The sequence below is a fragment of the Callithrix jacchus genome, chromosome 11, assembly GCF_049354715.1.
Source record: "Callithrix jacchus isolate 240 chromosome 11, calJac240_pri, whole genome shotgun sequence".
Classification (NCBI taxonomy): domain Eukaryota; kingdom Metazoa; phylum Chordata; class Mammalia; order Primates; family Cebidae; genus Callithrix; species Callithrix jacchus.
In genome coordinates, this window is record NC_133512.1 from 54,143,636 (window position 1) to 54,161,663 (window position 18,028).

Below are 18,028 nucleotides of genomic sequence, written 5' to 3' on the forward strand. Positions count from 1 at the left end.
CTACACAGTCTGTTGAGTAGCAACAAAAATGTTTGTAATACCAGCCATCTACCAGTAGCCAACTCTATCCTAAATCTCTTTAGCATACAGCCAAAGTACAGGAACTCAAAGGAGCAAAACAACTGAATAAGAAAATGCTAACCATGGATACAGTTGGTTGGAACATACAATTGTATGCCTACTTTATAGGATGATGGAGCCACCAAGAAGAGCAAGCTGGGGAGATGCCTACACTGGACCAAGGGCATATGTTGAGAGGAGGAGAAAAGGAAACACTTGGGTTGAATGCCTCTACTGTATTCCACAGGAAGTTTCAGAATACATCTCAACATTTAGTCTCTGGGCAGGGATTCACACACATACTGTCTCTCCTGGTTGGGAAGACTCCTATAGTAAACCAGGCCCAGGAGCATCAATCCTCCTGCTCAACGAATGTCTAAGGATAATAATAGTCACAGCTCTCATTTGTTTAATGGTTGCCATGCCCACGCACTGTGCTAACCACTTCTCAAATACTACCTCATTTAATTATCAAAACAACCTCACAAGAAGGCTATTACTATTCATAGAAAAAGTGATAGAGTATGTTTCCTGGGACCTTCATACCCTGTGTCCCTGTCCATTCTTTTCTCTGGAAGGAAAATAGTCTTTAAACGTTAATATGCAGAAAATTATACTTTGTGAAGTGAGCTGTATTACAGAGGTAGATTTTTTTTGTCTTCTAGAGGTTACACTGTGAAGAATGACCAGCTCTTAGTGAGATGTAGATAAGAAAAGAAGATGGAAGTAGACCAAGGGAGAGATGTTTATAGATGCAGGATGGGACTGAAGTGAGGAACTGGGAAAGAGACTCTGCAAGGACTGAAAGGAGTCCAAGAGAAAAAGAAAAGAAATGTTTGGCACCATCCTCTGTGCTTTGAGCATGTTTGTGATTGCTATGAGTAGATTAACTTCCTTCGGGGGAAGAACTGAGTCTGCATATTATTACCAGGCATACATTCAGGGTATACGCATTAGCAGGGGAAGAAACTGAGGCCCAGGAACTTTCAGCAGTTTATTTAGTCACACTCTTAGGTAAGTGGCAGAATCTAAGTTTGTCTAACCCCAAAGTCCATGCTTCTCACCACCCTCACTATTTCCACTGTGAGTCTAAGCTACCCTCATCTCTCATCTAAATCATTGCAACTTTGCCTGCCCCCAACTCAGAGTCATTCTCTGAAAGGCAGTCAAAAGGATCGTTTTAGAATATAAATCAGACTTTTATTTTTCCCAACTCAAAATATTTCAGTGACTTCCTCTCTCATGCAGAGCAAAACACCAAGAACATTCCCTCGGCTTACAAGGCCATATATATGGTCTGCAAACAACCCACATATATACCTCTTGGACTTACCTCCCTCTTGCTCACCCCTCTTCAGCCACTCTGGCTTCCTTGCTCTCCTTCAAACATGCTTAGCCCTCTTCTACCTCAGGACCCTCGCACCTGCTTTTCCTTAGGCCTGGAATGCTCTTCCCACCTTCCCAACAGGTATTTGCATAGCTTGTTCCTCCACATCCTTATTTTTTCTAATCAAATTAAAGTACCACCCATAATCAGGCATTCTCTTTTTTTTTTGCCTGCTTTTTCTCCATAGCACCTAATATATCAGAGTATATTTATTTTCCTGTTGTTTTGTTTGTTTTCTGCCTCCCACTAGAAAGTGTCTTTCATGAAGGCCTTTGGTTCATTGCTCTACCTTTAGCAAATAGAAGACTGCTTGGCACTTTGGAGGTGTTTAGTAAATATTTGTTAAGTAAACAAATGACTGAACTTGACCCTTACTCTGTGTGACTTTATGAAAATATCTTAACTCTATTACCTTTAGCTTAATTGCCTTTCAAATGAGAATGATGCCAGTGCCTACCTCAGAGTCTATTATAAAAATAAAATCAAGTAGTCTCTATAAAACCTATTTAGAGCTCAACTCGGGAGAGTTATTGTAACATTAATCTCATTCTATTTTTCATCTTAATCATTTGGGGTTCTCTAAGAAACTTTTAGAAAGTTCAGGACATTCTGCGATTTATATATAATTTTTCTTAAAAAAGATTTAATCTTCCAATAACATCCTGATTACCAAGAGAAAATTCCTTACTGAGATCACAGGAGTTGCTGAACCCATCAAATCTTCATTTGAAAGTTCTCTGGTTTCTCCATCTTGAATTTGCCCTGACTGAATGCACCAACCTTAAATTCCTTAATAGAACTTTTTTTTCTAACAACCTTCATACTGAAGAACTTCAGATGAGTCCCTGACATTTTACCCAGGTAAAAGGTAGAACTTAAGCTGTGAATTCAGGAAAAAAATCTGTTAATTTGCTATCTGTGGCCCTACATTAGTAAGCTGTTGTATACTTCAAACTTTTCTGCTTCTTGTTAATTAAATTTTTAGAGTAAGGGGGAATCCTGGGTATGGTACTGTTTGATTTATTTTAAGGTAAAATGCATTTTGGCCTCCAAATTAATTACCATCAATAAATGTATGCAAAATTCACTCTCTTCCATGTTTCTATAGCACTCAATCATTCTTCTACCTTATCCTTTGCCACAGCATATTAAAATTAGCCCTTTATTTGTTTGCCTCATCTGCTAGATTCTAAGCTTCTTGAGGACAGGACCCATGTCTTATTCCTATCAATACTGGTAGCAACTGGTCCCTACCAGCTTGTTTGAGATTATCAATGTTGTTAAGAGAAACTGTTCAGTGTGATATCTTAAGAACAAATGCTGGAACGACAGTATCTAAGGTTGGATCCTGGCACAGGCCCTGTAGGAGCTCAGGTTAAGTTACCTAACTTACTTAACTGTGCCTCAGTTCCCTCCTCTGTAGAATATGGACAATAACAATAATATATACTTTGTAGGATTGTTGTTAAGAATTAAATGAAGAGATACAAAGTGCTTATAACAGTGTGCTTATTCATTATATGTAATAAATATAATTTTAGTACTTAATAAATGTTAGCTTTCATTAAACTGGAAAATCTGGTGGCCCTTTCATGGCTACAAGCTAATTCCAAAGCAGGTGGAGTCACCTTTAGATCAGTCATTCTGTTTAAAAGATGGCAAGTGTATGTCTGTCCAACACTATTCACCTTTCTGGCAGACGTACCTCAGTCCCCCAGGAAGCCACCAGTGCATTGGTGTTCATATAAGGCATAAAAAATTATCTGCTACTCTTGTTCTCATTCTAGCTCTCACACTTGATTTCAAGCAAACTTAGACTAGGATGAGATGGTGAGACAGCTAGGGTTAGGTATGTAACCAGCGGTAGTTAGCCCGGGACTCAAGCCTCAAGCAAGCTTGAGTGACTTGGAGATTTCAGACAGGGCTGCCATTTGAGTCTCCCTCAACCTGCTGACCACTGGGCACAGCCTCACCTTGTGGAACTGTGGAGGGTATATTCGGGCTGCCCCGTGATTTAACAGGAGCTGGTAGCAGATCTCAGGCTGCGCAGCAGGGCGCACAGAGGTGACCTTCAGTACATACTGGATGGCAGCACAGCCATTGATATCCATGAGATTGGCTTCGGCGCCAGCTTCTAGCATCATGTGCATGAGCACGTGGTCACAGTTCCAGGCTGCCTTGTGGAGGGGAGATTTAAAGTCGTCATCCCGGGCATTGACCTCGGCTTTGTAGTCGAGCAGCATGCGGCAGATGAGGTGGTGCTCGGTGCTGTACTCCTGCTCTTTAAAGCGGAGGGCCCAGTAGGCGGCGATGGCCAGGGGCGTCTCCATGTGGGCATTCACGCTGTCCACTACGGCCCCGTGCTCCACGTAGAAGGCCACCAGCTCTGAGAGGCCGAAGTGGGCAGCCGTGTGCAAGGGCGTCTCCTCATCTTGGTTGTTGGTCTTCATGTTCACATTCGCCCCTTTAAAGGGAAATTCAGGAAGACAACTATTTAAACATATTTTGTCATTATTCCTAAAATTCACAAAACAAGACTTTTCTCATTGCTTCTCTTTTAACTTCTGACTGCCATATATTATCCCCACCCCTCAACCCCTTTGCCCCACGTTCCATTTCTGGGCCTCATGGAAGCCATTCCCTTGAAGCAACAGCGCCATCTCCTGGGCAACTAGCAAAGGTACCCAGGGGAGGAGAAGGAAGGATTCGTGCCAGAAGGTTGGAACCTTGCTGAATTTCGCTTCTTACTCCCAGCTTGATTTGGAAATTCCAAGAGATTTCTATATCTATATACATTGAATCGCTTTTATCAATATAACAGTGTTTGCTAATATCATTAAAAGCAAAAGTTATATCACAACCTTTGACTCTTTAAAAATCAACTGTTTTGAATATTCCACAAAATAATACTTTTTTCTCTTTCATAGCAGGTGAACATAAAAGATTGATGCAAGTAAACTTTAGTGGTATGGAAATTGCCCATCCCTTTGGCTGAAATTACAGTACAGACTAAACTACAGTACGTTACACACTAAAGTCCCTCTCCGAGACTTTCTTGGAACACACCACCACTACCATATACGTGCATACATGCGCACACACATACACACACAAACAACAAGTCACCAAACTAGCCTAAAGGACGTATTTTCCATTGAAAGGGGTAGAAGCTGGTATAATAGAAATACTCAAAGAGAGAAAATAATTCAGAGACTGCAAAATGTTTAATTTACGGTTGACAAAGGATGTTAGAAATAGGAATTTTTTTGTGTGCTTGGAAAGCACCTTAAAATTACTTAATCCAGACTAGAAAATTTTTTATTTTAATTATTTAACAGACTAGAAAATTAAAGCGAATTTTATTTTTCTAATAGGAAATGTTAAGTGTGAAAGTGGTCAACTAAAGAATTGGAAATTTTCCTTCTCTCCTAATTTAATGGGGTGAACAAAATGACCCTTCCAGGGCCAACACTAATATTAATTCTACTGGAATTTTTAATAGCTACTTCAAGTATAAATCTGTAGAGACTTTATTTTTATTATTATTATTATGCTAGTAATTAGCATTTACTAAGCACTTATCCATGTGCAACATTCTTGGCTAAATGCTTTTCATATACTGCCTCATTGAATCCTCCCAGCAACCCTTTGAAGTAGTGCAGTTTTTATCCTAATTTTACAGATGAAGAACTTTATACTTAGAGAGGTTAATTATTGGCCAAAAGTACACCTAGCTCGTTGTCACAGGTATAACTAGCTGGAGGTGTCACAGATGGTAAAGGAATTTACCAAGACAGTTGTAGGTAAAGAAAGGCAGATTTATGAGAGAAAGTATGAAAATATGTTGCAAGGTGGCAACAGGCAGCCCAGCAGAGAAGGGGCTTCGTAGAGGTGGGGTGGTATTGGAGAGAAGTTTTATAGGGTTGTGCTGGAGGGAGCTGCTGTGCTGAAGGAGGTCATTGTGCTCACAGAAAAAGGTCATTGTGCCAGGAAGAGGTCATTGTTTGTGGTTCCCCATTTCTCAGAACAACTGTTCATTGTTCTTCCCCACTTGGGGCTCTCTCCCACCTGGGACCCCCTTCCTCATCGTGAATCAAGATTTGAAAACAGACAGCGTGGCTTCAAGATTCTACTTCATACTACTTTTCTGAAGGAACACTTCTCTGTAGTTTGCTCTCTTTTACTATATGAAAACCAGAAAGTAGTAGAAATATAATATTGCATTTTGTTAGCTTAAAAAAAATCATTCACCATGTATTGTTCCTTTATGCCCTTACTTATGGCATCTCCTTATCATACAGAACATTTCTGACAAAGACAAAACTCCTACAAGCATGCTCAACATCGTATACAAAATCAGTCCCCAAGGGAGGTACCTAAGAGCACAGTGCTCTGTGAGCCCTGAGACTGTATTCCTAACTTGTAGAAAGAAGAATTGTAACCAAGATTGTCTCTCATGAAGCCATCTGTGTTCATCAGTATTCTGCCCTAGAGAAGTTCTGGGTCAGGTCTTCTTTCAGGTCAGCTCTTTGTTCTGGAGTGAAATGGAATGAATGAGAATGTCTTCCCAGAAGCTATGTGCAGGGTCACTTTCAGACGCTGGAGAATTTCCAGTAAAGAAGAGGATCAAAGGGTCAGGATGAAATTCTTATAGTCCAACTTGGAACAAACCACATCCTTTATTTTTTTAATGTACTTGGACATTTACAATTGATCTTTGACCTCTTGGTACAACTAGATATGCTACACGGTTTCCTTTTCTGAATAGGAGCTTCTTATTTTTATACTTGAATTGTGTCTTCAGTGTAACTTTTCCAGGGAATCAGTGAAGTAGGATAATTTGATTACTTTTTTATTTTAGATTTTGTGATTTATTCAATAAATTTTTGAGATTAGAAACATAAATTCTTGGGAACTTTGAAATATATTTTAATGTGAAAATACAATGTATTCATTTCCTGGAGCTGCCGTAACAAAATACCACACACTGGGTAGCTTAACACAACAGCAATCTATTTTCGCACACCTTTGGAGACTAGAAGTCCAAAACAAAAGTGTCAAGGGTTGGTTTCTTCCAAAGGCTTTGGAGGAGAATCTGCTTCATACATCTCTCCTACCTTCTGGTGACGGCCGGCAGTCCTTAGCTTGTAGACCCATCACTCCAGGCTCTGCCTCCAGCTTCACATGGCATTCTCTCTGTGTCTCTGTGTTGTAGGTAAATCCAGGTTCTTGTCATATGACCAGGATAATTTAGGGACTCAGACACTTTGAAGGTTGAGGGATTATGGAACTTATGGACAAAAAGGAAAAAGACTCTCAGCAAAGTGAGAGGGGTTCCTGTTAACAGGCCCCCATTTCACAGACTGAATCCCAGGTTACCACCCAGGAACAGGAGAGGCCGGGCTTGCTCCCTGCTGCAAACGGCAGGAACTTCCATAGCTCCACCCAGCTTCCATTCTCCCAATGTGCAGACTGGCCGGAGGGTGTCTGGGGACCCCATTATACTTGGCTGTCTCATTTATGTCTCCACATGGTCATCTTCTTATAAGAACATCAGTCATACTGCAACTGCAACGGGGAACAACTTTACTCTAGTATGATTTTAACATAACTTAAGTAATTACATCTCCGGCAACCCTATTTCTAAATAAATTCACGTGCTGAGGTATTGGAGATTAGAGCTTGAACGTATTTTTGTTGGGGAGGGGGGCACGCATAATTCATATATATGTACAGCTTTTTTAATTATTGCAAAGCCATCACCATCTAATCACATCCTTGGTCTTGATATCAGACACTCTTAGACCCAGAAAATCCTTCCATTTTCCTAGAATCTTCTGCCTCACAGCTCCTCCTTCATACCAGAGGTAACTGTTATCTTAATCAGATCTTTGAATTTCTTTGTAGTTTAACCACTTTTTATATAACAGCTTAACAAGATAGCTGCATTCCATTAATTTTTGAACTTTGAATAAATGGAATCATAAACACAAATTATTTTGACTCACTTCTTTCACTCAATATTGTGTTGGTGAAAATAATCTATCCTGTGATGTTTAGCTCTCATGTGTTCATTTTATTATGTCTGTCTTTTAGCACGAGTAATCCACAACTTATCCATTCAACTGGATATGGGCATTGCCAGTGTCAGGCTATCCCAATCACTGATGCCGTGGGCATTCTTGCACATCCTTGTACTCTGGTGCTCACATGCAGGGGCTTCTCTGGGCTCTATATCTATGTGTGAAATTGCTGGGTCACTGGGTATGCATGTCTTCAACTTCATTAGGTACTGTCAAATAAGCAATTGTATCAGCTTACATTCTGATAAGCCACGTGTGAGGGTTTCTCATGGTATTACATCCTTATCAACAGTGGTATTTTCTATTTAATTTTAGCCAGTTTGGTGGGTGCAGAGTGATATCTCTTTGCATTTGAATGATTTCCCATTGCCAATTAAGTTGGACACCTTAATACTTTTATACACCAACAGTGCTTTTATATTACTCTCATAAGCATTTCCATGTTGTTATATGGTCATTTCAAACATAATTTTAAAATAACTACACAGTCCTTAGAGTAAGTTGACCCTACTGTGCTGATTTTTTCCAAAATTTTGATCTTAAAACTGATACTACAATTAATAATTTTGTGTGTAAATTTTAGGATTTTTCCTTAGAATAAATTCCCCCAAAATAGAATTATTAAGCTGAAATATTTGAACTATGTTGAGTCTTTATGAATAATTACCAAAAGTTATATTTGTATATATATCCCTGTGATACACAAAACTAGTTATTTCACTAACCAGTATATTACACATTTAAATAGAAATTATTGCTAGTTTGGTAGCAAAAAAAAAAAAGTTTTATTTTTTAAAATCTGAATTCGTTTGATTATTACAGTTTAGGCACTTTCTCTGTAATTATTAACTAGTGATACTTTTTTTTTTTTTGAGACGGAGTTTCGCTCTTGTTACCCAGGCTGGAGTGCAATGGCGCGATCTCGGCTCACCGCAACCTCCGCCTCCTGGGTTAAGGCAATTCTCCTGCCTCAGCCTCCTGAGTAGCTGGGATTACAGGCACGCACCACCGTGCCCAGCTAATTTTTTGTAATTTTAGTAGAGACGGGGTTTCACCATGTTGACCAAGATGGTCTCGATCTGTTGACCTCGTGATCCACCCGCCTCGGCCTCCCAAAGTGCTGGGATTACAGGCTTGAGCCACCGCGCCCGGCCTAGTGATACTTTTTTAGTTAATTGTCCAGTTTTAGTTCATTGCCTCTTTATTAAGTGAAATCATTGTACTTTGCATTTTTTATGAGCTCTTCATGAAGAGATAAGCTTATACTATCACAATTGCTATAAACATTTTAACCAGTTTATTTTAATTTTTCCTAAATACAGTGATGTTAACTTTGGAGTGTCAAGGTCTTTCCTGTCTTTTCCTTTGTATCAGAATGTCCTACTCCTTTCAGAAGTGGCATAACAATCTAGATTAATCATAATCTAGGCTGGGTGCGGTAGCTCACTCCTGTAATCCCAACACATGAGGAGGCCGAGGCACGTGGATCACCCGAGGTCAGGAGTTCGAGACCAGCCTAACCAACATGGAGAAATCCTGTCTCTACTAAAAAAAAACAAAAAAAATAGCTGGGCTTCGTGGTGCATGTCTGTAATCCCAGCTACTCGGGAGGCTGAAATATGAGAATCACTTGAACCCAAGAGGTGGAGGTTGCGGTGAGCAGGTATCATGTCATTGCACTCCAGCCTGGGCAACAAGAGCAAAACTCTGTCCCCAAAATAATAACAATTATTATTATTTTATATTTTTTAAAATATATAATAATAATAATTGTTATTATTGTTTTATATTTTTTAAAATATATAATTATTATTATTATTATTATCTAGTTTTTATAAATGTTAAAAAGGTTAATATTTGATTCATCTGGATTTTATTTTGGTGTTCACATCAATTTAAGAAGAATTGACATTTGGAGTCCTTCCATACAGTCTGTTTCTCTAAAAAGTTTTATGTTTCTATAAACTATACCATATAAAATTTGCAGCAGTTTTCATTCTAGGTGGGCAGAGTACATTGTTTCTGGGGTGAAGTGACTTTGAATGGGAGAAGGTTCTTCATGAACCTTTTAATTTATGCAAGAGGTTCTCCAGAACTAGTTTGCAAATGAGACAGGTAAAACTTTAAATTTTCTCTACATGATAAAGAAGGAATTTTCAGATTTCATTTGTGGGCAAAAGCAATACTGGTTTGTGTGCACCAAGAATGGGATGAAGAGGAGAGAGAGGATAAGAATTTCAACAGAGAAGATGGAGGCCCCTCCCTGTCCTGATGGTCTTGATTTCTCGAAGAGCCCTTGTGTGGAAAGAGATGGGTACTAAATGGGAGGATCAACTCAGATCAGTGCTTCCCAACCCTTCCAGACACTTCCTCTGCTGCAGTGAGAGCCATAGAGAACATCATCTACCTTCACACATAATCTTTTAAAAATAAACATAATGCCCTAGCTAATTTGTAGAGGCAAAATTATGATTGTTACAAATAATACAGTTAAATTACAGTGATGTAGAGTAAAATTCAAATGTTAATATTAAAAAAATGATCCTAAATGATATAACGAAATATGATCTGCTTGAACCTATGTGTAGGATCTCAACAGCTACATATTCGAACTAACACAAGTGTTTTATATTGTAATTCAAATACCATGAGCAACATTGCCATCATGAATGGTATTCCAAAATAAGAAAAATTACAGAAACGTTCTGAATAAATCAAAGTTCAGCCTCACCTTGTTTTATACAATAGCTGCATCTCCAGAATTGTCTACAGTTATTTAAAAATTCAAAATTATTTTGTGTTTATATATGAAACAGAAATCTCTGTCGTGTTACTGCATCTAAATATCTATTATTACATCAGCACCAAATCTAAGATTTTCTAATAAATTATGAAATATTCGAACATAGAGAAAATTCCAGAAAATATTGACACCTGTAAACCATACCCATATTTGACAGAATTTAATTATTGTCATATTTGCTTTAGTTTTCTTTTGTCTTATGATAAAATTTTACATAAAACCCTAGCCCTTTTCTTTCTTCTCCCCTCCTATTTTTTTTCCTCCTCAGAGGTAACTATTATTCTAAAATTGATGCTTGTCATTGCTTGGTAAATTTTTGTCCTTTTTATTTTTAACATGTGTATCCATTTAAAAATATACTATTATTTTGTGTTTTGAAAGGCTAGACACATTGTATCACACTTTTGCAACCTGTTTTTATCCATCAAAATATGTCTGAATGGAGAACTGTTTTTTAAATTTCAACTGCTGAACAGAATTACCTTGTATAAGCCACAGTTTAGCTATTCCTTTACCAAGGATAGTAAATTTATTTTAGCTTTTTCCCAATAGTAAACATCTTTCAAATTGTGCAATAGTTACTTGAGAGGAAGAAATAGAATTACTGGGGAGTAATGTATGAACATTTTCAACCATATTAAATTATATTCATCAGTGTGTATATCAATTATATGTCTATTCAGTAGAATTTAAAGGTTCAAAATCATTTCCAACATTTCATACTCTCAAACTTTTTGGGGTTGCCAATTAAATGGTATTTTGATTTGCATTCCCCTGATTACCAGTAAAGTGTATCCCATGTGTTTACAGGCCACAGAATCTCACTTGTAAAAATTGTCTCTTCATAGCTTCTGCCCATTTATTCATTGGGTTGTGGTTTTCTTATTTATTTTTCAGAATATATAAAGATCTACTATGAAGAAAATGATAAACATTTTATTGAAGGCAAAAGACCTAATAATTGGAAAATTTTACTGTGTTCACAAAAAGACTTAAGTGTAAAGATGGCAATTCTTTCAGAATTAATCTGTAAATTCAATGCAATTCAAACATTTTTCCCAACAAAATTTGCAGAGTGAAGAACAAACAGAACAAATCAATTTTGGAAAAGAGAAGTAAAAAGAATGTGAAGGAAATTTTTTTAATTTAAAAAGAATAAAATGGAAAGAAAAGACAGTAATAAGGGGTACTTATCCCACCAAATATCAAAGCAAACTGTAATTAAAATAGTGTGGTATTAATGCATGGAGAGAAAGCCTGAAGATGAAATAGAGTGTAAAACCTAGAAACAGGCCTACCTACAGAAAGCATCTGTAATGACAAGTGTGGCAGTGGAGAAATAATGGACTATTAATAAATGTATTGGAACCAAAGACTAACAGTACTGTAAAAGCACATCTCTAGTATGTGCATGTAAGAATGGGAGGTGGGGAGTGGGAGTGTGTGTGTTTAATTTCAGATAGATTAAAAGCAAATGAAAAGCTAAATAACAAGCTTCTAAGATAAAGGTGTAGGAGTAGGGATTGGAAAGGAATGGGCAATAATCTGTATTCTGTCACTATATTTTCAGAATATCCTCTCAGCTTATTTACTTCTGATGGGCGCATTTTTAGCCAAGTCTCTATTAGATCTGAAACAACTGAGAATGATTTTTATATTCCCCCACTAGTTGAGCTTGTTTGGATACTTTCCAATAAATGTGAGTTTGTAGACAGAGTGTTAATTGTTTTCACTTTGTGCAGTCTTTTAGTTGGCTGGAAGAGTAGGAGAGATCAGCTGAACAGCTGTTAATGGTATATTTTGTTAAAGAAATAACTTTCTTAAAGATCCTGAAGTGCAGTACCCACCACCTTGCCAGAGCACACGTGCCCCTGTTGGGGGGACACTCTGACAATTCAGAATTCTAAGTATTCCTTGACTCAGAGATGTACCATAGCATTGAATATAATGCCCAGCACTGAAATTTAATATTTTATTAAAGGTTTATCTGGGCTTAGATTTTTTCATTAATTCTACCAAAAATTGAACCTACCCATTTCATCTCCAAATAAAGGCATATTTTTTAGATGATGATATTTTTTCTCCCACTCTGTTTTGAAACATTGGTCACACTCAAAAAGGAAACATTTCTTTATGTATTGAAAACCATAAAACTCTTTTTGCTTAAAATATTCACCACCCACCAATTATCAAGTAAGTTATAGTCAATGAAAAGAAATCCCCTCTCACAATTTTTAAGTCCAGTCCTCAAATACGTGACTTAAAACATAATAAATAACTAATGGCTGCCTTTTTAACCTCACCTTATAAAAGTATACTTTTCTTAGAAGAGGTATTAAGATAGGTCAGAAAGACCATGGAGAAAATATTATCATGGTTTATTAGTAAGGATTTGAGAAGGAATTTGGTTCCATTTACTAGCTTCAGGTAGAAGTTTAGAATCCTCATTAGTTGTTTTTTACCTGAGATGTTTGATTCTTGTAATTTATACTTGGTCTCATCACCTTGACCTGCAACTGCCTCAGTGCAAAACCCTGCTGGGCTGTTATGCATAGGCTTCTGTGCAGATAAAGAACAGCACATTTGTTATGCACTTTTTATGAAAATATTAATAGCATCTGCTATTTTTTGAGCACTCACCAAGAGTTTTACATATATTGTCTCATTAATTTTTTTACAGTACGAATTATTTAGAAATATCTATTACTCAAAAGGTAGATCCCTTTTATTCTATTCAGGGCTTTTCATCTTCTGCATGTTCTGGAATTGTTTCTCAAGTCTGCTTCTTTGTCAAGGATGCAATTTTGTACAGTGTCAAATATGTTATGAACTGTCACCAATGCATATTTTCAGTTGGCTGATTTGTCCTAGTTTCAGTATTGCCCTTTCAGTCTACATTCTATGGGAAATATATTCTCCTGTATCTTCCATAGTCTTGTTTCAAATGAAATCTTAAATAAAATACCATTTCCCTTAAGTTCCCATTTATCTGATACATTCTCTAGAATCTGGGGTTGAAAACTACCTTCTTCTAGAGCAACAAGAACCATTACTTCCTCACCTGTGCACTTCATCCTTTAAGACTTATATCTTCCGGGGAAATTGCTCTTTATTTCTTATCTATAACCTTAGTAACTCCCAGCAACTCTCCCATTTTCCCTGAGGACACAGGTGTCTGGCTTAAGTCTTCCGTTGATCTCTGTCCTGACATCATCTTGCGAAGCTTTTGTGGTTGGCCCATCCAATACACTTGCACTCACAATTCCTAAACCTTCTGGGGCAAATTGTATTGCAATTATCAAAAATCTCATTGGTCATTCCTGCAGTGGACTGTTAAAGGTTTATACATCACCTTGTTGGAGTCAGTTTGAGTTAGTGGTGCCAGTTGCCCAGTTTGATCTCTATCTTACCCTTAGCTAGGTTATTCAACTCTTTCTTGGGTGATAATATAGTCTAATTTTTTCCTTGGGCTAGGATTTAATCAGAATAAACTTAATTATGCTGTTGTAACAGCACTCATATTTCAGTGGCTTAGAGCAACAGTTTTTTCACTGTCACATAGTGCACTGCAGTTCCAGGGGCAATCCAGAATCAAGGGCTTCCATTTGATCTCTCAGGGCTCCAAGCTGTCTCAGTCTTATGGCTTCAAACCATCTCTACCCAAGGCTTGCCCCACTATCACAATACCATGGGGAGGAGGAGGCTTTAAAAATCTCTCATGTACTTCTCATTGTCTAAGCCTGGAAGCCACTCTTATTTCTTTTGTTCACATGTCATTAGCTAGAAGAGACACATGCCTGCTGAACTTCAAGGAGACTGGAAAGTGTGGTCTTCCATGAGCCTGGAGTGGAAAAGAACTAGATATCAGTGAAAACTAGTTATTTCTACCATAGCTGAATTGAGTTTCTGTGGGTTTCAGTAAAAATAAAGCAAAAATGCTGACTAATTCAGCATCTAGCTTTACCTTCTCTCTATCGTCTTAGGGGAAGTGGGGTCTCTCCTCCAATTTAAGACCAACATCTCCTTCTTTGCAATTGATCACAAGTAATATCTTTGTATTATTTACCCAACATCTCCATTCCCGTGGAATCTTTGCCTTCATTTTCTAAGCATATTTAGAAACTCTTTTGCATATTTTGCAACTCTTTTCTCCCTTTTAGCTACCCTCCAAGTTCTTTTTATAGCTTTTTGTCTGAACTTCTTGAAAGTGTGGTCTCTGTTTTCTGCACCCACTGTCTCACCACCCACACACTCCTCAGTCCATCATACCCTGCCTCTGTCCCCGCACTCCACAGGAATTCCTCTGACAAAGATCACCAGTGGCCTGTAACTTACTGTCTACATTTTTCAACCTTCTAGTTACCCACTTCTCCACTACATCTAATTGTATTGACTCATTTCTTGAAATTCTTAATTTTTTCAGTTTCTTTGGGTGTGCTTTCTTCTCCCTCTCTGAAAACAAAGTCTGTGATGATTTGTCTGTGATTCCCTTTCTTCTCACTCCCTAAATTTTTGCTTCACCCTGGGTGTCATCATTTGCTCCCTGCACTTCTTCTTATGCATAACTTCCTTGAGCAATTGAAACTACTATTTTCTCTTTATCTATAAACAGACAACTCCCCAAATTCTATGATCATATATATGATAAAAGACTTGTGTCTAGAATACGTAAAGAACTATTTCAACTAGGCCTGGCACAGTGGCTCATGTCTATAGTACCAGCATTTTGGGAAGTCTGAGGCAGAAGGACTGCCTGAGCCCAGGAATTTGAGGTTTCATTGAACTATGATGGCTCCACTGCACCCCAGCCTGGGCAGCAGAGTGAGAACCTGTCTCTAACAACACACACACACACACACACACACACACACACAAATAGAACTCATACCACTCAATAGTAAAAAGCCAAATAACCCAATTCAAAAATGGACAAAGTATATAAACAGACATTTCTACAAAAGCAAACCATGCAAATGATCATTAACACAGGAATAGAAAACACTTTCATTCTGGACATGGAAAGCTTGAGATGATAACTAAACATCCAATGGAGACAGATTATATATGGTTGGATAGATGAGTCTGGATGGAGTTCATGGCAGAGACTCAAGCCAGAGATACTAAGCTGAAAGTGAGCACCATTTAATAACATTTGAAGTCATAGGAGCAGATGATATCACCCAGGTTTGAGTTCAGATGGAGAAAAGGGCCTCTCAGAATCCTGGGGCATGCAACATTTAAACATAGAAAAGAGTAACAGCTCCAGCAAATAAGACTGAAGAAAGACCAGTAAAAGAATAGAAAAACAGCTCGGCTTTACAAATGCTTATTAAACCAAATTATTTGATACTTGGTCTGCTCTCATAACAAGTTTGTTCTTCTTTAACAGCTACTTGTATTTTTTTAAGCCATATCGAAAACAGGAAGCAAATATCACAAACTATTTCCCTTGTCTCCTGAAGCAAATCTTTTTCATATCAAAGCTTGTCTGCCAACTCCACAGAATATTGCTTCTCATCCCTTAGGAGACACATTTTTTTTTCATCGAAACCATGTTTATTTATCATTTTGCTTATTTTTAATTTACTCAACCTTAAAGAAAAGATATCCTTCTAGATGTGCTATTGGAGAACAACCAAGATGCAGACACTGAGCTCAGTCACCCTGTATTTATTTTATTTTTTATCTTTTTAATTCCAAAAAACCATTGATTAAAATTTAGCAAAGTAACCATAGATAAGACTGAATAACTCAGACTTTGGAAAATGTACCATTACTATATTATTTTGCACTAATCTTTTTGGGCTTATAAAATCAGAACGTATCTTATGGTTGGAAAGGTGTTTTCATTGAAGGAAATGAATGCTGCTATTAACATTCAACTGAAAAAGAGGTTAATCCTAAAGAAGATTGATTTTTTTTTAACGGTACAAGTTTGGACAAAGTGATAAGGACTTCTTCCTCCACTCAGGGACAAAATTCTGTCTATTCTGGACTCAAAGGCAAGAGGAGGCCTGGACCAGACCAGCCACAGGGTAGAGGTGAATGGCCCTGGCTAATGGAGGCAGGACTGGAGTGAAACAGGGAGATGACATGGTATGAAGGAGAATGGTACCAATGGGGCACTGGGTTATCAGAAGCCAATTGTAAGAGAAGGAATTCATCAAGCCACAGTGGGCCTCCCTTTTTGAGTGGCAGCAAAAGCAAGGGTGATGATGCCCGTCTCTGGAGTAGCCAACATCTTTGATAATAAGTAAGGAGTCCCTTAGCTCAGGGGAACACCAGGGTTTATTCTACAACCAGTGGCTTACAGAAAGAACAATTGTGGCTGGAGGGTGACTCACACCTGTAATCCCAGCACTTTGGGAGGCCAAGGTGGGTGGATCAAGAGGTCGAGAGATTGAGACCATCCTGGTCAACATGGTGAAACCCCATCTTTACTAAAAATACAAAAAGCAGCTGAGCATGGTGGCACACACCTGTAGTCCCAGCTACTCAGGAGGCTGGAGCAGGAGAATCGCTTGAACCCAGGATATGGAGGTTGCAGTGAGCCATGATTGCACCGCTGCATTCCAGCCTGGCAACAGAGTGAGACTCTGTCTCAAAAAAAAATAAAAAGAAAAGAAAGAACAATTGCTTGGGCAGAGGTGGTCTCTATTGGGGATTCATATCAGGAAGAAGTACCTTGAAGAAAGATTCCTTGCTAACACAGTATGTGGAGGACCACAGTTGTTAAACACAGGGGTACCTAGGTGTGATACTGTCTATGCCACCAGCTGGTGAAACTAGAGCTATGGCTACATAAAGGTTTAGAACAGCCCCTTAGGTGAATGGAAGAGGAAAGTTTTTCTCCCAGCTCCCTTTGCATTTCTGCCTTTATCTCAGCCCATCATCTCCTTAGGTCTCATAGAGGCCGTGTCCCCTTCACACTTTGGGTGGAATTAAGCAAAAGCCTTCACAATTTTTGTCTGTTTCTTGAAGAAAGGCCATTTCAGAATTATCCTCCCCTGCATTGAAGGGTAAGGTTCTCTCTTTGCTGGGGCCAGAGTATTTTCATGGACTCCAGGTTGCACTTCTTTGTACCATCTTCATGAGAAATGGGGAAGACAGGTAGTGGCTAATCATCTGAAAGTATCTTTTTGGATGCCTGACAGGTGAATTGTATTCCCAAATAATACAGAATAATGAAGTTAAGGGAAAGGAGAACTTGTGTACCCCGAAGCCAGACACTGAAAATGTCAGTCAACCTCTTCCTCTAACTCTTGGGGGGCTGTCTGTCCATTTTGTTTTAGAGGGACATCCAAGGCCGGGTGCAGTGGCTCACGCCTGCAATCTCAGCATTTTGGGAGGCCAGAGATCAAGACCATCCTGACCAACATGGTGAAACCCCATCTCTACTAAAGTGCAAAAAATTAGCTGGGCCTGGTGGCATGCACCTGTAACTTCAGCTACTCAGGAGGCTCAGGCAGAGGACTCTCATGGACCCCAGAGACAGAGGTTGTAGTGAGCCGACATTGTGCCACTGCATTCCAGCCTAGGCAACAGAGTGAGACTGTCTTAAATAAATAAATAAAAGAGGGACATCTGAATCCACTCCTTTTTATGATGTAATTAATAGAAATTTCACCATTCTTTGGTTTATAGTTTGTTCATATATTTAGTTTACATGGCTATTGCTAAAAAGCTTTTTTGGTA

General features: G+C 38.4%; 1 protein-coding gene across 1 annotated transcript in view; it reads right to left on the minus strand.

Annotated features, from left to right (window-relative positions):
* ASB4 (ankyrin repeat and SOCS box containing 4) overlaps window positions 1-18,028 on the minus strand; it is a 50,987-nt gene that overhangs the window by 7,971 nt on the left and 24,988 nt on the right. The window contains exon 3 of the mRNA XM_002751584.7: window positions 3,421-3,911. Within this exon, the coding sequence (XP_002751630.3) occupies window positions 3,421-3,911 (491 nt within the window). The remainder of the gene's footprint in view (window positions 1-3,420; window positions 3,912-18,028) is intronic.